At 44.1% G+C, this 25184-nt stretch overlaps 1 protein-coding gene across 1 annotated transcript in view; it reads left to right on the top strand.

Moving 5' to 3' along the window:
* The window catches only part of RASSF6 (Ras association domain family member 6), a 70851-nt gene that overhangs the window by 16634 nt on the left and 29033 nt on the right, over positions 1-25184 (top strand). The window contains exons 3-5 of the mRNA XM_063941343.1: positions 11519-11597; positions 17154-17302; positions 23495-23592. Coding sequence (XP_063797413.1) covers positions 11519-11597; positions 17154-17302; positions 23495-23592 — 326 coding nt within the window. The remainder of the gene's footprint in view (positions 1-11518; positions 11598-17153; positions 17303-23494; positions 23593-25184) is intronic.

The raw sequence follows: 25184 nt of genomic DNA on the forward strand, positions 1-25184 counted from the left end.
GGGGCTACCAGACGTGTGTCTAAAATGGCAGTTCAGCCTGTCTAGCTGCTGTCCGTGCTGCACAGGACGGTTACTCTGGCTATTAGCTGGTGGTCATAATAATGTGACTCAACCGTGTATTATTTCAAACCTTTACTACATATTATGGGAACATTAGTAGCCTTTACAAGGTTTCAACTCAGCAGGTTCAATTCAAAGAAGACAGAGACAGGAAAACTACTGATACCCATGTCGGAACTTGCCCAAGTATTTCTCTCCGCTTACCTGCCATCATCTGTCTCACTCTTAATTCATATGCCCTCTTTCTACATGTTTGACACAGCTTACTGTATCTTGCCTTCTGATTGTCTTCATTTATTATTCCCTCATTGCCCCCCCCATGTATTATCTGTCCACTTGCCTCCTATCTCACTGCCATGCTCTACAATCCCCCTTGTGTGTCTTCTGCCCTGCCCCTCTTTACTAGTTACTCTCAGTTTTTCTCTTCCGCTTTCATGACTTGCTTTCACAAAGTGCAACTCACCAGAGCCGTATTAAGGGGGTAATTCAGAGTTGATCGCAGCAGCAAATTTGTTAGCAATTGGGCAAAACCGTGTGCAGTGCAGGGGGAGGGGGGGGGGGGGGGGGGCAGATATAACATGTGCAGAGAGAGTTAGATTTGGGTGAGTTATTTTGTTTCTGTGCAGGGTACTGGCTGCTTTCTCTTTACACTGCAATCTAGATTTCAGTTTGAACACACCCCACCCAAATCTAACTCTCTCTGCACATGTTATATCTGCCCCCCCTGCAATTCACATGGTTTTGCCCAACTACTAACAAATTTGCTGCTGCGATCAACTCTGAATTAGGTCCTAAGAACCCACAGGGCCCAAGGCAATATACCGCCTTGAGGCCCAACATTAATGTATATATAAATATATATATATATATATATATATATATATCCCTCACATGACTCCCCTCCATCACACAGCCCTCCCACCTCACTCAGATCCCCATCATACACTGTAGCTCTCACGTTCTTACGCTGCCCCCCCCCCCCCCAACACAAGCACCACTGCTCTCAATCCTCACACATTCTGTATCACTCCCTCAAACAGATCTCCCCTATCTAGGGAAGCCAATCCCGTTATTGGGATTGGTTGGATCCCGGGATTTTGGCTAGCCTCCAATCATGGGATATGTGGGATTAGGTTGCGCATGCGCAGTTTTGCAAGGCAGCACTGAGCACTATAGCTCATGGCTTAGACGCTGTGCGGCTCAGGTGGCAGCAGGGTATATGGACTTTAGGCGGGCAGCCATGGATTTAATGACAGCGCCAGCGGCATTTCAAATGTAGCACTGTACACCAGCCAATTGGAACTGGAGGACCGGCAGCCAATCAGAAAATCGGCCACAGCAGCTCCTGATTGGCTGCTGGACCACCAGCTCCGACTGGCTCACTGCCAAGTCCCTACATCCATCCCATCTGTCCTCCCCACGCACCCACCTTCATTGCTGTCTACTCTCGCCCTCCTTCACTGCTCCCTACACCCACCCTACCTCCCTGCTCTCTACACCCACCTTCCCTTGCTGCTCCCTATACCATTCTTCAAAGTCCTCCACTCACCCTGCTTCCTACACTGATCCATACTGCAATCCTGGGATTGAGCGTTTTTCAATCCCGAATCCCAGGATTGGAAAAATGGCTTGGGATTGACCTCCCTGCCCCATCATTTAGATACTCCCTTCCTCACAGACTCCCCCACCCCCCCCCAATACACACAACCAGCTCATCCCACTCAAGTCACTCCCACACAGCTCTCACACCACTCCCACAAAGATTTTCCCACCTCTACACCAAATGTCCCCTCCTCATTGTAACAGATCTTACCTCACCGTGGGGAGGATCACCTGCTGAGCCTGAAGCACATAGAAAGATCAGTGCTCACATACTGGGAGAAAGGTGTGGGCGCCGTTCTGTTCACTCCATGGGGGTAATTCCAAGTTGATCGCAGCAGGATTTTTGTTAGCAATTGGGCAAAACCATGTGCACTGCAGGGGAGGCAGATATAACATGTGCAGAGAGAGTTAGATTTGGGTGGGGTGTGTTCAGTCTGCAATCTAATTTGCAGTGTAAAAATAAAGCAGCCAGTATTTACCCTGCACAGAAATAAAATAACCCACCCAAATCTAACTCTTTCTGCACATGTTATATATGCCTCCCCTGCAGTGCACATGGTTTTGCCCAATTGCTATCAAAAATCCTGCTGCGATCAACTTGGAATTACCCCCCATGCCTCTTGTCTGGAGACATTGATCTCTCTATGTGCTTCTGGGTCAGGTGCAGTGGCGGAACTGTGGGAGACAGTGGAGTCGGCTGCCGCCGGGCTCCTGACCTGCAGGGGGCACATCTCCTCCACTGTCTCCCGCTGCCTGATGATCGCCGCTGTCAGCGGCGGAACTTGCGCCTGTGCAAGCGATGCAATGCACCGAGGCCCAGCGCTAAGAAGGGGCCCACAGCCGGCAGCAGTGTAATGAATCACACTGACTCATTACACGCTGCCGCCGCTGCAGGCCTTAACACAGGAGGAAGCCGCCACGGATGTGAACGCACAGCGCCAGCAAGTGAGAAGGGTGAGCTCATCACCCTTCATCTCGGCACCGCGCTGCTGCAGCTTCCTCCAGGCTCCTGGTCTCTGCCACCGCTGCATGCTGGGAGAAGGGGGAGGGAGGAGGGACAGTTACGGCAGCAGTGTGTGTGGAGAGTGAGCACTGGGAAACGTCGGCTCAGCCGCAGTGAGGAGCCTTACAGGAGCCAGGAGGTGCAAAGTATGTTGTACACACATGCAAATGCTGGCTGTGTGTTTATGTATTTAGCTGTGTGTGTGTTTTGCTATGGGTGTATGTGTTTTGCTAGTGATGTATGTGTGTGGTTTTGCTATGGGGTGTGTATGTATTTTGCTATTGGTGTATGTGTGTGTATACTGTATTTTTTTGCTATGGGTGTGTGTTTGTGTATGTATATATGTGTTTTGCTATGTGTGTTTAGTAGTGTGTGTGTGTGTGTTTGTACGTTTTTGCTATGGATGTGTGTGTATATGTATTTTGCTGTGTGTGTGTTTACTATGTGTGTATATACAGTATACTGTATATCCATATCCATATCTACAGATGTAGCCACACTCACGACTAGTGTTCCCATGTCTATGAAGTGTGCGTGCGCTATAGAGAGAACGTCGGCTGCGACTTAGCGCAGCACAGTGTTCACTGAAGCTTTTCACAATGCGTACACCCATACCAACGCATCACGGCAAAAATGAGGCTGGCTACATCTGTTTCTATCAAGGTCACATTCCTCGTAGTTAATGTTGGTGTGCACATCAGGTAGACACTGGCATAACGTGTATAAGGTTCTCTACTGTGTGACGTAACGTGTATACGGATCTCTACTGTGTGGTGTAACGTGTATAAGGCTCTCTGCTGTGTGACGTAACGTGTATACGGATCTCTACTGTGTGGTGTAACGTGTATAAGTATCTCTACTGTGTGACGTAACGTGTATACGGATCTCTACTGTGTGGTGTAACGTGTATAAGGATCTCTACTGTGTGGCGTAACGTGTATAAGGCTCTCTGCTGTGTGGCGTAACGTGTATAAGGATCTCTACTGTGTGACGTAACGTGTATAAGGCTCTCTGCTGTGTGGCGTAACGTGTATAAGGATCTCTACTGTGTGGTGTAACGTGTATAAGGATCTCTACTGTGTGGCGTAACGTGTATAAGGATCTCTACTGTGTGACGTAACGTGTATAAGGATCTCTACTGTGTGGCGTAACGTGTATAAGGATCTCTACTGTGTGGCGTAACGTGTATAAGGAACTCTACTGTGTGGCGTAATGTGTATAAGGATCTCTACTGTGTGGCGTAACGTGTATAAGGAACTCTACTGTGTGGCGTAACGTGTATAAGGATCTTTACTGTGTGACGTAACGTGTATAAGGATCTCTACTGTGTGGCGTAACGTGTATAAGGATCTCTACTGTGTGGCGTAACGTGTATAAGGCTCTCTACTGTGTGGCGTAACGTGTATAAGGATCTCTACTGTGTGATGTAACGTGTATAAGGAACTCTACTGTGTGGAGTAACGTGTATAAGGATCTCTACTGTGTGGCGTAACGTGTATAAGGAACTCTACTGTGTGGTGTAACGTGTATAAGGATCTCTACTGTGTGGCGTAACGTGTATAAGGAACTCTACTGTGTGGTGTAACGTGTATAAGGATCTCTACTGTGTGGTGTAACGTGTATAAGGATCTCTACTGTGTGGCGTAACGTGTATAAGGAACTCTACTGTGTGGTGTAACGTGTATAAGGATCTCTACTGTGTGGCGTAACGTGTATAAGGAACTCTACTGTGTGGCGTAACGTGTATAAGGCTCTCTACTGTGTGATGTAACGTGTATAAGGCTCTCTACTGTGTGGCGTAACATGTATAAGGCTCTCTACTGTGTGACGTAACGTGTATACGCATCTCTACTGTGTGGCATAACGTGTATAAGACTCTCTACTGTGTGGCGTACCGCGTATAAGACTCTCTACTGTGTGGCGTACCGTGTATAAGACTCTCTACTGTGTGACGTAATGTCTATAATGCTCTCTACTGTGTGATATAACGTGTGTAAGACTCTCTAACGTGTTATAGGCTCTCTACTGTGTGACGTAACATTTATAATGCCCTCTTCTGTGTGGTGTACCATGTATAAGGCTTCTACTGTGTGACATAACATGTATAAGGCTTCTACTGTGTGATGTACCGTGTATAAGGATCACTACTGTGTGATGTACCATGTATAAGGCCCTCTACTGTGTGACATAACATGTATAAGGCTTCTACTGTGTGATGTACCGTGTATAAGGATCACTACTGTGTGATGTACCATGTATAAGGATCTCTACTGTGTGGCGCAACGTGACTTTAGAGTACTATTGTATGGCGACACCCTTCTCAGTGAGACAAAACACCATTTTCTGGATGATGCGCTTCACCTATTTATAATATGGGAGAGGGGCCCAATGCATATTGGCCCTCATTCCGAGTTGATCGGTCACAAGGCGAATTTAGCAGAGTTACACACGCTAAGCCGCCGCCTACTGGGAGTGAATCTTAGCTTCTTAAAATTGCGACCGATGTATTCGCAATAATGCGATTACTAACTACTTAGCAGTTTCAGAGTAGCTCCAGACTTACTCTGCCTGTGCGATCATTTCAGTGCTTGTCGTTCCTGGTTGACGTCACAAACACACCCAGCGTTCGCCCAGGCACTCCCACCGTTTCTCCGGCCACTCCTGCGTTTTTTCCGGAAACGGTAGCGTTTTCAGCCACACGCCCCTGAAACGCCGTGTTTCCGCCCAGTAACACCCATTTCCTGTCAATCACATTACGATCGCCGGAGCGAAGAAAAAGCCGTGAGTAAAAATACTTTCTTCATAGTAAAGTTACTTGGCGCAGTCGCAGTGCGAACATTGCGCATGCGTACTAAGCGGATTTTCACTGCGATGCGATGAAAAATACCGAGCGAACAACTCGGAATGAGGGCCATTGTTGCACCTGGGCCCACTATTTTCTAGTTCCGCCACTGCCGCTGAATGTGTGTGTGAGAGGCGTGTGTGTGTGAGAGGCGTGTGTGTGTGAGAGGCATGTGTGTATAAGTGAGAGGCATGTGTGTGTTTAAGCGAAAGCGGTGTGTTTGTGTGTGTGTGTGTGTTTTTAAGTGAAGGAGGCGTTTATGTGTGAGTGAAAGAGGCATGTGTAAGTGAGAGGCATGTGTGTTTTTAAGTGAAAGAGGCATGTGTGTGTTTAAGTGAAAGAGGCGTGTGTGTATGTTTAAGTGAAAGAGGCGTGTGTGTGTTTTTAAGTGAATGAGGTGTTTGTGTGGTTTTTTTTTTATATATATCGGCACCACTGCATCAAAGCATCTCCATCGAGACCTGCTGGCGGGTGAGGGAACACTGTAGGTGTACTATAAAGGTATGCTGGTATCTGTTTTATTTGGACTTGGAGTGTGTCCACTTTGTATGTGTATGTATATTACTATTGGGAAAGGTACCTGAGCACGCTACTACTGTTCACCCTGAGTGCCGGATAGTTACATATGGTATGTGTGTGTATGTGTAGCGGGGGCATAAACATTTATCATGCCTCCGGGCGACTGGGACGAACTTACGCCACTGGTCAGGTGACCTACCCACCACTCCCACCCACCAGAAAGCCGTACGCCAGGCAGATTAAGATACTAGGCTAGGGTTAAGGTATGTGCTGACCATTTCGCTGTGAGCATATAAATCAGTGTGTTAGAGGCGGGTCTTTACTGCCTTGTGTATAATCCGGATCCGCACTGCAGGTGATGCCAACCACTGAGTCCTGCAATCTGGTACTTTTGTAACAGTTATCTCTATTTACTACACTAGATTGGATATTTTTGTTGATTTCTTTTCCATATATATATTCGATGGTGAAATCAGTCCATCTATCTACTAATTGTATCCTGTAAGAAACAAAACCAGCACCAATAATACAGTTTATTATCACTGCATTATTATTCTTGTATTTTACAAGTTTGATTTGTCTTGTTTAATGATAATAGAGGCTGCATAGTGTTTTGCGCAGGTGGAGGAGATATAGGGGGTAATTCCAAGTTGATCGCAGCAGGATTTTTGATAGCAATTGGGCAAAACCATGTGCACTGCAGGGGGGGCAGATATAACATGTGCAGAGAGAGTTAGATTTGGGTGGGGTGTGTTCAATCTGCAATCTAATTTGCAGTGTAAAAATAAAGCAGCCAGTATTTACCCTGCACAGAAACAAAATAACCCACCCAAATATAACTCTCTCTGCAAATGTTATATCTGCCTCCCCTGCAGTGCACATGGTTTTGCCCAATTGCTATCAAAAATCCTGCTGCGATCAACTTGGAATTACCCCCATAGTTTTTTCTTGAGTATTGCAATGTGCAAAGGAGCAGCCAATCTGAGGAGCCGCTGCAGTAGTGCATAAGTAGCAGCATCTCCACCTCAGCCATTTTGACTGTTTTGCTATCAAAATGTGTGGTATGGTGCTTTTGAAATGTAGAGTCTTTATTGGCAGAGGGGAATGGGTTTTCTGGGCAGCTGGAAACCCCCCTTCCAGAATACTTGGTCATAAAAGGAGAATGACAGACGATTAAAGGGTTATAACCTAATGGGATGTTTGTGTAGTATAGACAAATTAGTTCCTTTTGTGCATTTGGAGAATGGCCCAATATGTAATTATGTAGGTCCTGTTTAGAAAAAAATCATTATGGGACCAGTTTCCAATGTTCCTTTGTAGCTCACAACAGATTGTGACCACATTGACCAGCGTCTCTTTATTTGTCTTTTTTGCTTTTAGATTCACCTCTTAATTCACTACAGTTATAGTAGAGAAACATCCAAGGGTGGGTGGGGTCAGTCCCAAAGCCAAAACTTTTTGGCATTAGACACTTTTGAAATCTGGAATATGAAAAGTGAAGCAACACAGTATGCTTATGGTTAATGGTTAACCTGACGGGAGTTTGTGTTGCCTTGTCTATGTTTGACTATTTTACTTATATTTATTAACTTAGTAGCCGTTTTTTTTCACCCTCTTTGCTGGGTATCTGAGGGGCATTGAAGGGGTATGTGGGGTGATCTGATTGCATGTGGGGAAGGAGGTCTGAGGTGCACTGAAGGGCCATGTTAGGTGATCTAATGGGCATTGAAGGGGCAGGTGGGAAACTCTGAGGGGCTTTAAAAAAAAAAGTATATGGCGGTTTACTGTAGTGCGTCAGGCAGCTGTAGTGACAATTCATGTCCATTTGTTCATTAAAATTAAAAAGTGGCCACCTCATAATTAGCATCCTACCCAAGGGCACATTAAGAGGGGAGGGGGCCCGTGTGCAATCTCCATCCGGGCCACCCTCCTCTACAGCCAGAAGTGCTCTAGTGAGCACTAATAGACTCTGGTGCGGTGCCAGAGTCTACTGGACATGTGCAGGTCTCCGGGAAAATAGCTGACATGATTTTCCTATTGCGCATGTATGAAATGCCCCTACCTGAAAAAAATCCTTGAGTGAACACTACTATAGCTACTGTATGATTTTATAGAAATGACTAGATAAATAACTAGAATCAGATTGGTTTCTGTGGGTAACGCATCCACTTATCCTATTTACAATTTTGATAATTCAGCAAAACTCTAATCTCCATCTTTGTGTTTGTCTGTCCCTGCTCCATCTTTTGTGTGTCTGTCTCTCTACCTCCAAATATCTCTCTCCATCTGTCTCTGCTTCCCCTTTTATGTTACTCTGTGCCCATGCCCCAACCCATCCAATCATTTGTATTATTTGCATGCCTCTTTTTCTACCACAACATAGGCCTGTTTATGAGTCACTCACAGAGGCACATGCAGCAGCTGCATTCCCTGTACCTATGGTAGTTATGCCCTTGCCAGTCCACCTTCTGTCTCTCCATGCAGACCTCCTTCTGCCTCTCCAGCCAGCCCCCCTTGTGGTCTCTTCAGCCAATCTACCCTGCTGTCTCTTCAGCCAGTCCCCCCCTGCTGTTTTTCCTGCCAGCCTACCTTGCTGTGTCTCCAGCCAGCCCCTCCTCCGCTGTCTCTTCCGCCAGCTGCCCCCACCCCCCACTGTCTCTCCAGCAGCCAGCACCCCAGCTGTCTCTCCAGCCAGCCCTTCCCCCTGCTGTCTCTCCAACCAGTCCCCCCCCCCTCCCCTCCCTCCCTGCTGCCTCTCCAGCCAACCCCTCTGGCATTATTTTCTCTCTAGCCAGCACCCTTTGTCACTACAATATACGTCCCCTGCATCCCACAGACACTTACCTACTTGTGTCTCCTGACTGCTGCTGCTCCTTTTCTCACTGCGGCTGGCTCCTCTCTGTCATGACATCATGCGCACCTGTCTCAATACAAAAAATTAAAAGGAATCTTTCATTTACCAGGCTGCTGCTGGCAAGCGACATCAGCTGTCCGGAAAACCACTGATAGAGCCACCTATAAAAGCGGCTCCCAACCTTTTTTCTCTCCCGTACCTCTTGATTAGGCTTTTCATTTATGAGTACCCCCTCGTCTCATAAATCCCCACCTTTCTATGAAAAAGTTGTTAATATCAAAAGTAACCACAGGAATATGGAAAAAGACTCCCCAGTAAATATACATTAATAACCAATAACTATAGCCTGCCAAGCCATCATTTATCATATGTATCTGTAATCAAAGAGATCATGTAATTCAGATAACATCTAAGATGTCCTCAAACAGAAACTTCCTACACACCTGCACTATATTGTATCAAATCCCACACAGGACAGCAAATAACATTTATCTAGCCACCATTGGAAGTAATTATTGTTATCATAAGGATCCTTTCTGGATCTGCAAAACCCCAATGTTGTTGCATATATATATATGGTACTGCAAATCTCAAAAGCAAAAATAAATAATCTAGTCCAGAGGTTCTCAAACGCGGTCCTCAGGGCACCCAAACGGTCCAGGTTTTAGGTATATTCATGGCTCAGCACAGATGATTAAATTAAAATTGACTGTGGTGTTAATTAAGTCTCCTGTGGCCAAGTATGGATAAACTAAAAACCTGGACCATTGGGGTGCCTTGAGGACCACATTTGAGAACCTCTGATCTAGCTGCAGTGGGTAAAACACTGACCTATAATATCTGTGCGCACTTACATAGATTTCTGGACAAGGCACCCATCAATTTGTGTTCTATCCAGGAATAGGCATGTTTTAGTGGGGACGCCGGGTGCTCCTTCCTCCAGCCGCGGCTCCGTGACCCACCGTTATCCTCCAAGCGTGACAGCGCATGCTTCGGGGGCTCCTTCCTCCAGCCACGGCTCCGTGACCTGACGTCCTCAAAGTGCATGGGGTCACTGAAGAGAGGCTTCTTCTGCCATTATCGACATTGTTTTAAAGTACTCCCAACCAGTCCACCGTGTACCACTGGTTGGGAAACGCTGATCTATAACCACTGCCTGCGCCAGTGCAGTGATCAGCAGGGAGCAGGCAGGTTATACAGTAGATGGAGTTCTCTGTGTCCCTTGTGCACCCCTGATGGCTGCACTTTCTACTAACTCCACTTTTATGGAATATCCTCGCATTGATTACACACTGTCAGGGTAATTCCTCCACCCAAGCCATGTTCCTATGTGTTCTGCGTGTTAAAAGATCTACCGCATAGGAGAGCCGCTAAGTAATGAGCGGTGGTGGATTAACATTGGCCTGTCAGTGGTTTTCAAGGCAATGGTTAAAACTAAATCACATTAATTTTGAATAAATGTTTCTTCAGAGCATATAGCAAGCTCCTCGCTCAGGGGCTGAGTCTGAGTCGCACGGGCAGCCTTGGAAGTCTGATTTACTACCTCAAGCTAATGTGAGAATTTGTTCAACTAGTACTAACTTTGTGTGTGTGTGCAAGAGGAAATCAGTGTGGTTGTATGTTATAGTATTGTCACTACCCGGTTCATTGCCTGAAATTCCCTATCTCATGAAAAGGCGGATCTGGCCAAGTTCCGTCCATCATAGGACACACATATGTCAAAATGAGTACATTTACTTCTGTGCCTGTGCTGTATGCAAAAACTCACTGTTTGTATCCATGCTAAGAGATCGGTCTGAATCAGGCCCTAACAGAGCATTAAGCTAAACAGAAATCATAATATTTTATATATCTTGTAATAAAGAGCTCAAACACCATCATCAGTTTCCTTGGAATATACGGCCTCAAGTGCACTTTGTTACATGACAAAGGAGGTCATTCCGAGTTGATCGCTAGCTGCCATTGTTCGCAGCGCAGCGATCAGGCTAAAAATTGGCATTTCTGCGCATGCATATGCACCGCAATGCGCAGGCGCGTCGTACAGGTACAATGAGCATCGTGGGTTTGCACAGAGTCTAACGAACATTCCAGTCGCACGGCCGAACGCAGGAAGATTGACATGAAGTGGGTGTTTCTGGGTGTCAACTAACCGTTTTCAGGGAGTGCTTAGAAAAACGCAGGCGTGACAGAAAAACGCAGGCGTGGCTGGGCGTTCGCTGGGCGGGTGTGTGATGTCAAAAGCCGTCCCTCCGTCGTTAGAATCAACGCACACGAAAAGTAACTACAGGGCTGGTCTTGTTTTGCACAAGCGTTCGTGATCAACTCGGAATGACCCCCAAAGTCATAATGACACAACTGAGTTGAAACAGAACAAGTGGGCCCAGGCCTTCCGTCCTAAGCCTCATTATATTATAGTAATAAAATGGTACAAATTGTGTCTAGAAAGTTTATTGTGTTCACATTTGTAAGGATTACACTTGTAAAAAAAAATATTTTTTTTAAATAAATATCTTACTGGACTGTTTTGATTGTTTTGCATTTTCTATGTGTATTACATGAGGTATAATCTAACTATACATATAAAATATAAATATACTGTATAATACATCTAAACAGTGTAGTTTTTTTTTTGCTTTAGAGGCCAGCTACATTCACTTCTGAAATCCTATAATTGTTATTATAAGGACCAAAAGAACCTACAGATAACGTACCACCAAGTAAGTAGTCCTATTTTGTATACACAGTTGCTTAAGGGTCTATTTGTCAATTGTAAAGCATGCATGGTTTAAGGACCAAGGCAATTGTAATGCAGGTGATATGAGAGAAATCTCCTTTGTTTGCTAATTATGCTGCATAGAGCAGTCCCCATGAGTATCCATCGGGACTGCAGTGTAACCCAATTTTGACAAGTCCTGAAAAGCTTTGCCTTTTGGAACTTGACCCCATTAGCTAATCCCATCTACAGATAGCATTAGCTGATGTAAGCCTATGGAGGCATTATCGTGAGATAGGGAGGTCAATTCAATCCTATATAAAAAAATAATAATAATTCTATATAGTGTGTGTGTGTGTGTGTGTGTGTGTGTGTGTGTGTGTGTGTGTGTGTGTGTGTGTGTGTGTGTGTACAGTATGTATGTGTGTGTGTATAATATTATATATATATATATATATATATATATATATATATAATAGAATTGATTTTCTAGAATAAAAATTCCATTCAGGCACTCACCAACAAAAGCAGGCTGTTTTAATAAAGTTCTTTAAAGTGCAAAAAAAGACATGGTCGACGTTTCAATCCCTCAGGATTTTCTTCAGGACATAGCAGCACAATGAACCATCCACCATGCAGCCAGAAGAGTGAATAACAACCATCACCAGAGGCAGACCTATATACCCCACTCAATTACCAATCATGACCTAAGTGCATTATGGGCACTTGTACGGATCAAACATTAAGACACCATTGTTCTTAAAAGTAACCACACCAATCTCCGTCAATATACACATATACACCAGCATTTAGCTTGATATAATCAATAATCCAACACTTATCGTATGAAAAGATGTGGAAACAACCTATAAACAGTGTGCCTGCTCCAACCAAAAGTGCCGTGCGTTGCACCTGTGGTGGAATACATTGACGTCACCGGAAGTGCCGCGGCCCACCACACAAATGTACGAAGCGCTATTTACAAAACAGCGTTCAACACCCAGCTTCAACGCAATCAATAGCAGCATATATCAGACCTATCTGAACATAACAAGAGACTAAACGGATCGAATATCGCTAGCTATGGCCGGAACTAGTATGCGTTCCATCACCAGTGGAACGCTATGCGTTCCATCACCAGTGGAACGCACTGACGTCACCGGAAGTACCCGGGACTAGATGGAAAGAGTACAGGCCACTAAATGTAATTAAACACATAAGTTCTATTAATCATTTGTACATCATCAAACGATATGATGCAGTCAACAGAGAAACAAATAATGATCCATAACCAAATAATGCACTTGAACCCTAAAACATATTATATAGAGAAATGTATGTAGTATCCTATATAATTATACCAATGATTCAAAGATAAGAAAGGTGTATGGAACATCATGGTAATTGAGGTAGGGGCCTCAAGAGTCCAACCATAAACACCCAATAGTGATGTTTAATGACACAGAAAATCATAACAATACATGAAAAAACTAAAAATAATAAACATTAGAATAAAACAAAAGTAACAAAAAAATATAAAATAATAAACTGGTGTCAGGGCATTCAAAAAAATACACGAAAAAATGTAATCTAACGCAAAAAAATATTATAAGGGTTAGCCTCATTAAGTCCCCTTGGTGCCAGTGTATCCAATTCAAAGATCCAACGGGCTTCACTTTTTCGGAGGGCAGTTAGACGGTCACCATCGTGTCGAAAGATGGGTATGTGATCCACTAGCATACAGCGTAGACTAGCATCGGAATGTCCTGCTTCCTGAAAGTGCGTAGCGACAGGTTTCCAAAGCATCCCTGATCGTAGAGCGATGGTTCGCCATGCGATCACGGAAGCATCTCTTCGTCGTGCCGACATAGTACAGCCCACAATGGCAGATTAAGACATACATCACAAAGTCCATCCTGCAGTGCAGCTTATGTCTAATCGGCAGCTTCTTTCCACTATGTGGATGCTTAATATAGGACCCTGTGAGCATAGATCTACAGGTAGTGCAATCTGCACAGCGAAAACAGCCATTCCTACACCTTGGCAACCAACTGTCGCATTGTATCTGGGGTTTAAGCATGGGTCTCATCTGGAGATCTTTCAGGTTTCTTCCTTGTCTGTAAGCAAAAACAGGCAGTACTGAACCTATAGCCATTAACGTTGGGTCCGTAGATAGTATCGGCCAATGTTTAATTACTATTTTACGAGCTTGATTAGCTGCCACATAGTATGTGCTAGTGAAAATCATACGGGAAGGATCCAATCGATCCATACATATTTCGCCACCCTTGAAAATCGCAGCCTTGCTTTGGTGAGGCACCTCTTGATAGCTGTAGGAGTATAACCCCTTTGTTCAAAGCGAAGGGACATCTCTTCCAACTGTACTTCAGCAGTGGATGGAACAGAATTGTTTCTTAGTATTCTCAAAAATTGAGAGATCGGTAAACTCTCTTTTAATTTAGATGAATGGTGGCTCCTTGAATGTAAGAGAGTGTTTCTATCAGTGTCCTTACGATACAAGGTGGTACCCAATAAATCCCCCCTCTTGAAAAATAGTAACATCCAAAAAATTAATCTGTACATCATGTGTATGACTGGTAAATCTAATAGGAGTATCCAACTGATTTAAATAATCAACCATAGCTAGGAATCATATTTAAATCAGTTGGATACTCCTATTAGATTTACCAGTCATACACATGATGTACAATTTATTTTTTTGGATTGACCCAAGAACAATATATAAGGTACTGCAGAAAATTAACCTGCTGATTTTGAAGTTAACAAAACACTTACATTAATTTTACCACATTGCTTTGGCTTGAACCGGTAGGTTTTGTAATAGACCCATATTTAAAGCTGCACTAGCACCTATGTAAAAATAATATGAATTTCCCACCACCCTAGAAACAAGGCCATCTTAACAGCAGTGTAGGCCCCTGGGCAAAGCAATGCACTGGGGCCCCTACCCATCCTGCAGAGGTAGTGGTGGTGGGGTGTTCTATCTTCTACCCAGCATGCAGGACCTGGAGCAGTAATTTCTGCTAATTACTCCTTTACTGCACAGATGGTGGGGAGATGGGGCAGGAGGGAGAACACTGAACTGTAGAAGAGGGCATTGGGCTGAATGATGGGGCCCCGGTACATGACTTCCAGTGTGGTAGGGGGTGTTTAATATGCAGGGGAGGGGTGGATAGGAGAGTTGGCTTAATAATATTAATTATTTTCTGGTGGGAGGGCAGCATGCTTGACTGCAGATATCTCCAATTTCTGGAAATGGATTTCTTAGCTTTCAATGGGATAAAAAAGTTCATGAGCCAGTGCAATCCACTGACTAAAATATAAAACTGCATACCAGGCATGTGGATCTGGAGCAGGGACAAACTGCTGGAAGGCTGATATCTCTGGTTCTGGGCATAGTAGAGATAAGCTGCCAGTGTCCACTGAAAGAGGAGAGTCTCATCTTTTGGAGTATACTCTCATAAAACCTCTAAGCCAGACAGAACCCGAGATAGCTGGCTGAGGAGAGCAATTAACAGGCTTGGATGGGGACCACTGCTTTTGGCTTTTTGATATCTCCGGTTCCCCAGGGACGAATTTAAAAAATCTGGTCACCCTGGAAACTCTCAGCTATCAGTCTAGGGCCCTTATACTCCTGGGGCACTTGGGCAACTGCCCTTTGAGCCCATACAAAAAGACGGCCCTGCCTAGAAACCTGGAGGTTACTACATGCATAAACAGATGGAGGTATGTGCTAGGTACAGCTCCTCCTATACTAAACATATTCTTCTGATATGAAGTTGTTTGCTCTTCAGAAATTCTGTGCCACAGCTACAAAAAGCATCAGAATCACTACAGTAGTGCAATCATTAATGTGGAACGCCTTTCAATTTTATTTAATCATTACAAAAGTAATTTTTTAAGAAGTAGATCTACTTCATATATTTACTTTTATGTCCTCATGATAAAGTATGACACAGTATACAATCCATCAAATGTAAAAGAAATTGCGGAGCTGTGGCATTCTATTATGTTTTGTTATATTGCACCTCCTGTATAGTATATGCGGTTCCGGTATGAATGGTCGACATTTATTAGGTTGACCACTATTTGTCGACATTGACATGATCAACATGGACAAATGGTCGCCACATGAAAAAATTACCTTTTTTTTTTAAAACATGCTTCACTCGCCATGCTTCAGGCAGAGGTTACCATTCCCAGTCGTAGTCCATGTGTATCGTAAAGTATGAAAAAGTTCCAAAAAAGAAAACAAATGTGAAAAACTCATGTCGACCTTTTCATGTGTCAACCTTTCATGTGCCAACCATTTTCATGTGTCCACCATTTGTCCATGTCGATGTCGACCAATAGTGGTCAACCTAATGAGTGTCGACTTTAACAATGTCGACCTTCTGAATGGATACCAGTATATGCAGCTCAGTGTAGCTTTTAGATATTCTGTATACCATAGATATGTAGATGTTTTTGTAAGTGTTTCTTATGGGCTATATCCATGTATTGCATATAATACCCCTTTCACATCTCCAATGCCGGATCCCACCCTGGAATTGGAAACGTGTCCTTCCCGGGTGGGATCCGGCATTGGAGACTCTCCTGCCCCTGTTGACTGGCTGTCCGACCCAGCAATATGCCGGGTTGGTTGCCATAACACCGGGGGGGGAGCTCGGAGATGAGCTCATCTCTGTGCCGCCTCTCCCTATCTAGTAAACGGGTCCATGGGTCGCATCGACTCGGGAATCCGTTTAGGCAGCCACTGACCCGGTATTCAACCCGGGAATAACACTTCTTATAATCTGGGTTGAATTACCTGTTCAGGCGGCCCGGGAATTTGGACTTGGAGCTTTCACACCACACACAGACCCGTGTTGACTCGGCATTATGCCGGGTCGATACCAGATTATTTGTGCGATGTGAAAGGGGTAGAAGACTGGCAAAAGGCTAAGCGGCAGATGTACTATGCCTGGAGAAGTGATAAAGTAGTGATAAGTGGAAGTTGATAAGACACCAAACAATCATTATGGGTTTGAAGAAGAACAGTTAGGAGCTGATTGGCTGGTGTGTTATCACCTTTTACTTATCACTGCTTTATCATTCTTATGCTAATTCTGTTATCAGATTGATGACCATTTAAACAGCAATTATCTGTGCTGTGTCTTTATTATGTTACATTGTTATGAATCTCTTATAGCCGGCATCTGCTAAGAGGGTAACTTTTTTTGCATTACAGTGTGAATATAGGATATTTCATTTTAATTTACTTGTGTTTAAAAAAAATTTTCATTTAAAATATTTATTGGTCATCCTCTATTGATTCCAAAGAGCCGCAATGTATTTTTTATTAGTTTCTCATGTGAGTGGTAGCAGTCCTCTTTTATACAGCTGCTTCAGTGTGTGTTAGATCTGTATTTTATTTTATGGTTTGCTTGGTGACTTAATGAAAATGTTCTACAGTTTTTATAAAGAATCATATGTAATTAGCCCCTGTAGAGTAATTGCTGTTACACAAATCACATGTGCATACTGTATCTTGTTGAAGGATGACCGTGAACAGATTGTTTTATCTGGACTTAGTGAGATATTCTGGGGAGTTCAGCGACCTATCCGATTTAAAATTCAAGATGAAAAATGTATTTCCTCAGAATCTATCCAACTTCCAGAGGTCATTGGATCAAGCATAGCAAAAAGGTACTGTTTGGGGGTGTGTGGTATGGAAGGTAGATAGTAACTAGGTCGAAAGTGTCTAGGTCAACCACTATTGGTCGACAGTAACTAGGTCGACAGGGTCTCTAGGTCGACAGGGTCTTTAGGTCGACATGGACTAGTTCGACGGGTCAAAAGGTCGACATGAGATTTTTATGTTTTTTTGGTGTATTTTTCTTCGTAGAGTGACAGGGAACCCCAATTAGTGCTTTGGGCAAGGTGACTCGCTCCGCTACCGCTTTGCTCAGCACAGATTACCATTCTAATCGTAGTCCACGTGGATCGTTAAATATGAAAAGGTTCAAAAAAAGAAAAAAATTGTGAAAAACTCATGTCGACCTTTTGACCTATCGACCTAGAACATGTCGACCTAGAAACCCTGTCGACCTAGTTGCTGTCAACCTAGAGACCGGATCCCAATTGGGGGGGGTGGGGAGAATTACACATGTGAAAGCATGATTCTGCTGTTTGATATGTGTCTGATTTATTATTGTCTAGTACAGTGGTTCCCAAACTTTCTTGAATCACGGCTCCCTAGAATCTCAGCATTTTTTTCAAGGCACCCCTAGAATAAAAGTTGTTTTATTGCTAAATGTGGAAGAAAAAAAAATTAAGTAAACTGTGCCTACCAGTTTTCCTTAGGCTCAGTTATGTGGTGGTGTACAATTGTGCTTCTGATTATCCATATGATTTATGATTGGCAGCCCCAAGCACTGGTTTTGCCCATCATTTTGACCATAAATAATTTGATTTGTTCCTGAGCCACCAACCTCAGTCACCCTTGCAAGAGCCTCAAGGCACCCCAGAGTGCCTAGGCACACAGTTTGGGAACCCCTGGCCTAGTATCTTTCTCGGGAAGAGAAACTAGAGGAAGCAAGATGGTCTTGATTACATTGTTCTCAGTTGTAGCATTTTTGCAAACGATGTAACGTTTGCAACAAATTAGTGCTCACTACAAAAAATGTGAATATATACAGTATAAAACATATTCATTTATAAGAAATAACTATAAATCAATAATTTATTTTGGCTGAGAATATTACTGTATCTGGTGAGCACATTGATCACCAGACATTAACCTATTGTAATACAGAAAAAAAATGTAATCCCGATATAGGGGAATATCTCCCTCAACTTGGCTACAAATAATTACGGAGCAACCATTTTAGAGTGGGACATCCCCTCTCAGACTGTATGTTGGGTTCCCTCAGTATTTATATCCTTTTATGTGGGAGCACTACATGCCCTATATTCCTCATTATGATGAGGAAGTGGGCACCCATATTTAAAAGTGGGCACTTTCAAATTATGTAGCCCACTAGTAATATTGTCTGTGATCACCAGACAATATTATTCTGTGTAAAGGAAAGTACACATTTTTCTGTATATGGGTGGGAGGACACTTCCTACCCTATCATGTCCATAATTACACCCGTAAATGTGGGGTTACTCACATATGAAATATCAAATGATGTGACCCCCTAGAAGCTATTGTCCGGTGATCACTACAGAAAAAATTGTTTTCCATAGATGTGGGAAGGGCACATCACAGGAAAATGTCAAGACACAGTTTCCCCCAAGTACTTTCAGAGAAACAGAGTTAATGGAGCCAGCACCCACACAGCGCCCCAGTAGACAGATATAATAAGTGCCTGGTGCTGACTGTGCAACCTTAATGGGCTACACAGTTGTGAATAAGACACTCCCCCCCCCCTTTCCCTTCTACAACCCCCTGGTACCGCACTGGATAGCTGGAGTTATGAGGAGGATCAGAGCCCCTTGCATGGTCTCTGTGATGATGATCTGCAGGGAGAAAATGGCGCTGGTGAGCTGCTGGATCCGCTCTGAGGAGAAGCTCCGCCCCCTAAGATGGAGCGTCTTCCCGCACTTTTTAATTTTTTATACTGGCCTGAGGATTGTGTGCTGGCAGTTGACAGAGTCCCTGAAAGCGATCTGACCACTGTAAAGGTATTGCGCTGGCCCAGGGCACCCCTCACAGCGCCATACATCTGTACCGCTGAGCCTTCCGGAGCGCAGCTTCAGCGCTGCGCTCCCACCCTGATGCCGCCATTCTCATCGGTTCCCAGCTTGTCGGGTCGCCGGTGCTCTACTCTCCACCTCAACCTTCTGGCTCTGTTAGGGGGTGGAGGCATGCTGCAGGAGTGAGCAGTCGCCTCGGGGTCTAACGATCATCACCCTCAGGAGCTCAGTGTCCTGTCAACGGAGATAGTGGCCATTAACCTCAGAGGCTGGACACTACTCCCCCCCCCCCCAAGTCCCATGAATCAGGGAGGCTGTTGCCAGCAGCCTCCCTGTGCCTAACTCAGACCCTCCAACATGACCCGCCCCACTGGGTACAAAATGCTCTGTTTCTGGAGTTCCCTCTTTATTTATGATTTCTATCACCTGTGTTGAACTAGTTAAATGATAAGAAAGCTGTTTCTTCACAGGTGATGGCAATAATATATTAAGAGGGAACTCCAAAACAGAGCATTTTGTACCTAGTGGGGCGGGTCATGTTGGAGGGTATGCTAACTTCTTAAAAAAATAAAAAAAAATAGAAAAGCTCTAGGGGCTCCCCTAGCTGTGACCATCTCCACCGGGCACATTTTCTAAACTGAGGGGCAGATGTATTAACCTGGAGAAGGCATAAGGAAGTGATAAACCAGTGATATGTGCAAGGGGATAAAGGCACCATCCAATCAGCTCCAATATGTAAATTAACAGTTAGGATCTGATTGGCTGATGCTTTTATCACCTTGCACATATCACTGGTTTGTCACTTCCTTATGCCTTCTCCAGGTTAATACATCTGCCCCTGATTCTGGTAGGAGGGGCATAGAGGAAAATCCTATTTTCCATAGTTGTGGGAAGGGCACATCTCCCCCATATTGGCACTCAAACTCATGGGGGTACCCTGTCTTGAAAGAGGGGCATCTCCTCTTTCAAAATATATGTCCCCTTAGTAATTATTATTTAGTGGTATCCAGAATAACGTTTTCCACAGATGGGGGGGATCTAAAGTCAATATCTCCCCCATGTTTGTCAAATAAAATAAGTTGTCCCTCATTTAATGCAGAAGGTATTATAGTACTGTATATTCAATGTAGGCATTGTTGGGCTTACCTTACTCTCCCTATGCGTAGGAAACATTTAAATGGAGATGGCAAAAACTTGAAAGAAAATGCATTTTCATTTCAAGTGCAGATTTTGTCAAAACGTACACATAGAATCCTGCTTTTTACTATTTTTGAAAGGTACATTATTGACAAAACGGGAACCACAAAGAATCTCTCTGTGGTGTTTTAAGAAAAAAATATACTTATGATTTTGGTTCCCTTGACACGTCAAAAAAAAGGGTGTAGTACGGCTGACCGGCGGTCAGGAGACCGGCGGTCAGCTTACCGACGCCGGGATCCCGGCAGCATACCGACGCCGGGATCCCGGCGGGGAGTGAGTGGTCGGGATGGTGGAGGAGGTCATGTGACCGTCGGTCACACGACCGCCAGTCACATGAATACCACCCTAAAAAAAACATTGTTTTAGCCAATAGGGTTAAAAAAAAAATTTGACAATAGAAAGTCTAATAGTATTTTAAGAAAATACAAGTTTTTGAGGAAAAAACCAAGGTACAGTATAATTCATGTGGAAACCGCATTAAAAAAACACTGTACTGATCGCAGATGCAGAGAAAAGGGGGGTACACACGGAGAGATCCGTGCTTAAAATCTAAGCAATCTTGCTAGATTGCTTAGATTTTAAGCACGGATCTGCCGTGTGTATGCCCTCCAGCGATAGCGATGCGCGGCCCCGCGCATCGCTATCGCCGATGCTAGATTGAGCTGCATGCAGGCTCAATCTAGCGGGTCGTTCACTTCACCGTTGTGTGAAGTGAGCGGCCCCCCCGTCGGCTTTCCCCCTCGCTCAGCACATCGCGCTGTGCTGAGCGGGGTGAGAGATGTGTGCTGAGCGGTCTGTGTTAAGATCGCTCAGCACACATCTCTCCCGTGAGTACCCCCCAGTACTCACGGGAGAGATGTGTGCTGAGCGATCTTAACACAGACCGCTCAGCACACATCTCTCACCCCGCTCAGCACAGCGCGATGTGCTGAGCGAGGGGGAAAGCCGACGGGGGGGCCGCTCACTTCACACAACGGTGAAGTGAGCGACCCGCTAGATTGAGCCTGCATGCAGCTCAATCTAGCATCGGCGATAGCGATGCGCGGGGCCGCGCATCGCTATCGCTGGAGGGCATACACACGGCAGATCCGTGCATAAAATCTAAGCAATCTAGCAAGATTGCTTAGATTTTAAGCACGGATCTCTCCGTGTGTACCCTGTGCATCATTGTTTAACCTTAAAACTTAAAAAAAAAAAAAAAAATTAAAATTTCCAAACTAACGCTTCCTCCATCACAGAAAACAATGCAAAAATCTCAATTTGACAACCTAGTAAATGAACAGGTTTATGTGGTTTATTTTAAAAGAAATTTTGTGGAAATGCCTTGCATGTATTATAGGATGCCGCAGCAGATATTGGAGATCCCTCTAGTTTAGATCACGATGCAGTCCCCACAGGTTTTTATGTGGACTGCAATATTGGTGAATGTATCAAACATGAAAAAAAAATTGGCCAAGGTAAGGACTTGGAACCCCTAACACTTTAAATAAGAAAAGTACTGTATTTGCTCTGAAAGTAGGTTACTACTGATTCTAAATAGAGGTTGCTTATTCATACAAATATATTAAACAAATAAAATAAACTGTTTGCAGGCAGCCTGTAAAAGTTATGGTAATATTTATCCAATACGCTTTACATGCATAGTTTTGCACATTTGTGTTGGCTGATATATTCAATTAAATAACATAAATTCAAAACCAACACAAAACAGAATCTCCAAAGGTTATTTTGAAATACAAAGGGTCATTGATGACAGTGCAGAGTTTGAGGAGCATATTATTATCAGTTTTTACCCCCCCCCCCTCACCCCCCCAAAAAAATAAAAAAATAAAAATGGAAGTTCCAAAATAAAGGTTCATCCAGATGTATTTGAAAACACACGTAGGGATATGGGTTCCAGTAAATGATGGCTCTTGTCACACCCCCTTCTTCCATCAGCACACCTGGTAAGTTCCATCCTGGCCACACTCTGGTTACAGCCCTGCCTATAGACTATAAGTTTGCACTATCTTTCAAAAGGGGGATTCTTAGGACCCCTCTCCTTGTGCGATAGGACAACCGAGCATGCACAGTAATTCTGCCAACAATAAACTTGTAAGTTTACTTTTCACACTTTGTGGGGATAAGCTCTGCTGGGCATACATACAATATATCTAGTCATTTCTTTGGAAATTTGGTACTTGTGTAATTTTTCTAAATAAAGCACTGGAAATGCTGTATGACGCTGTCAGTCAATGTGGTCGAGCTTGTGAGTAAATGCCTGCATTGGTAAACATTTATTTATTTATTGAGAGAATTGTACATGTTTTTCTATATTCTACATAAAACCTTAGTATTGCACACAACAATATAGTAAACCAATGAATATAGGCCCTCATTCCGAGTTGTTCGCTCGTTCTTTTTCATCGCATCGCAGTGAAAATCCGCTTAGTACGCATGCGCAAAGTTCGCACTGCGACTGCGCCAAGTAACTTTACTATGAAGAAAGTATTTTTACTCACAGCTTTTTCTTCGCTCCGGCGATCGTAATGTGATTGACAGGAAATGGGTGTTACTGGGCGGAAACACGGCGTTTCAGGGGCGTGTGGCTGAAAACGCTACCGTTTCCGGAAAAAACGCAGGAGTGACCGGGGAAACGGTGGGAGTGCCTGGGCGAACGCTGGGTGTGTTTGTGACGTCAACCAGGAACGACAAGCACTGAACTGATCGCACAGGCAGAGTAAGTCTGGAGCTACTCTGAAACTGCTAAGTAGTTAGTAATCGCAATATTGCGAATACATCGGTCGCAATTTTAAGAAGCTAAGATTCACTCCCAGTAGGCGGCGGCTTAGCGTGTGTAACTCTGCTAAATTCGCCTTGCGACCGATCAACTCGGAATGAGGGCCATAGTTACACCATATGTGAGAATACTTATAGGTCAATGTTACAGTTGAAATCCTTCTGTTCTTTGCTTTCAGTTTTCATCTAAAACCTTGAATTCTACATTTTTTATTCCAGTGGGATGATGCGCTGGGGAGAATTTGATGACCTTTATCACATTGCAGAAATAGAGGAGCCTGTAATAAATTCAGATGATGAATCCAACTCAAAAAATGGTAACAGCATGACAGTATTTATATACAGTATTAAAAGGAAACCAAAAAGAAAATTCAAAAACCTTTTGGTAGAAATATTTAGTTTGATGATTTTGGTAATGAAAATGATTTCTTAAGAGTGGATTATCATCAATCCAGTTAGTAAATGTATATGGAGTTAATAAAATGTCTAGGCAGTAATGCAGCTTTAAAACATGTGATGACTATTTTGGTAATTTGTTTTCCTTTAGTCGATCATCAGTACGGATTGTAGGGAACAGTGACGGCTCCTACCTACTTTCTTCAGGGGGCTGCTGCTGCCCATCTAAGCAGCAATGTAAGTGAATTGTAGGGAAGAAAAAAAACTGGTCTTGCCTATGCACACAAGCCTCTGACTTCTAGGGCCTGCATCAGCTGGTATCCAGACTCTGGGTTGACACCCATTAGGTCGACACCCATTGGTTGACAGTGACAAGGTCAACACTAGAAATAGGTCGACATGAACAAGGTCGCCATGGAAAAAGGTCGACATGAGTTTTTCACAATTTTTTTTTCTGTTTTCATACTTTACGATCCACGTGGACTACAACTGAGAATGGTAACCTGTGCCGAGTGCAGCGAGGCACCTTGCCCAAAGCATGGTGAGCGAACATGGTGCACTAATTGGGGTTCCCGGTCACTTTACGAAGAAAACGACACAAACCCCCCCCCATGAAAAACTCATATCAACCTTTTTCCATGTCGACCTTGTTCATGCCGACCTAATGGCCGTGTCGACCTAGCCACTGCCGACCAATAGGTGTCGACCTAGACACTGTCGACACTGAGTCCCATACCCCATCAGCTACAGCCCCTATAAGCATATTACGGCTGGCAACGAAACTTGTGCATGTGCATAGCTATAACCCTCGCCCCCTTTCTCCACTGCAGCTTCTAGGGAATACATCGGCTGCAGCCCCTAGTCAGGGTTGTATTTTCCATTGGGCTTAATGGGCAGTTGCTTAAAGGCCCCAGAGATCTAAGAGCCTTAGGCTGATAGCTGAGGACCCCCTCTTTCCAGGGATATCAGATTTTTGAAAATCATCCCTGGGGAACTGGAGATATCTGACTTCAAAGCAGTGGTCCCCATCCAAGCCTGCTAATTGCTCCATCGCTCTTTCTGGACAGATATCTCTAGTTCTGTGTGACTGAGAATTTTTCTGAGGGTATATTCTGAAAGCTGGTACTATCCCCTTTCAGTGGACACTAGCAGCTTGTCTCTACCATGCCCAGAACCAGAAATATTATCCTTCCAGCAGCTGGACAATGCTTCAGCCTCATACGTCTGGGATGTGGTTTTATATTTTCGTTGGTGGACTGGTCCAGCTCCTGAACCCCGATCCTCAAGATCCCGGTACCTTCTGAAAGGTTTTTTCCCCCATCCCATTGAAAGCTAATGAATCCACCTCCAGGAAACGAAAAATTATGAATATTAAGCCCACTCCATTATCCACCCCTTCCCCATCTATTAAACACCCCCTACTACCCTGGAAGTCATATACCAGGGTATACCTTCATTCAGCTCAATTACCTCCTTCTACAGTTTAGTGTTCTATCTCCCACCCCATCTCACT

The sequence above is a fragment of the Pseudophryne corroboree genome, chromosome 1 (assembly GCF_028390025.1).
Source record: "Pseudophryne corroboree isolate aPseCor3 chromosome 1, aPseCor3.hap2, whole genome shotgun sequence".
NCBI classification, from domain to species: domain Eukaryota; kingdom Metazoa; phylum Chordata; class Amphibia; order Anura; family Myobatrachidae; genus Pseudophryne; species Pseudophryne corroboree.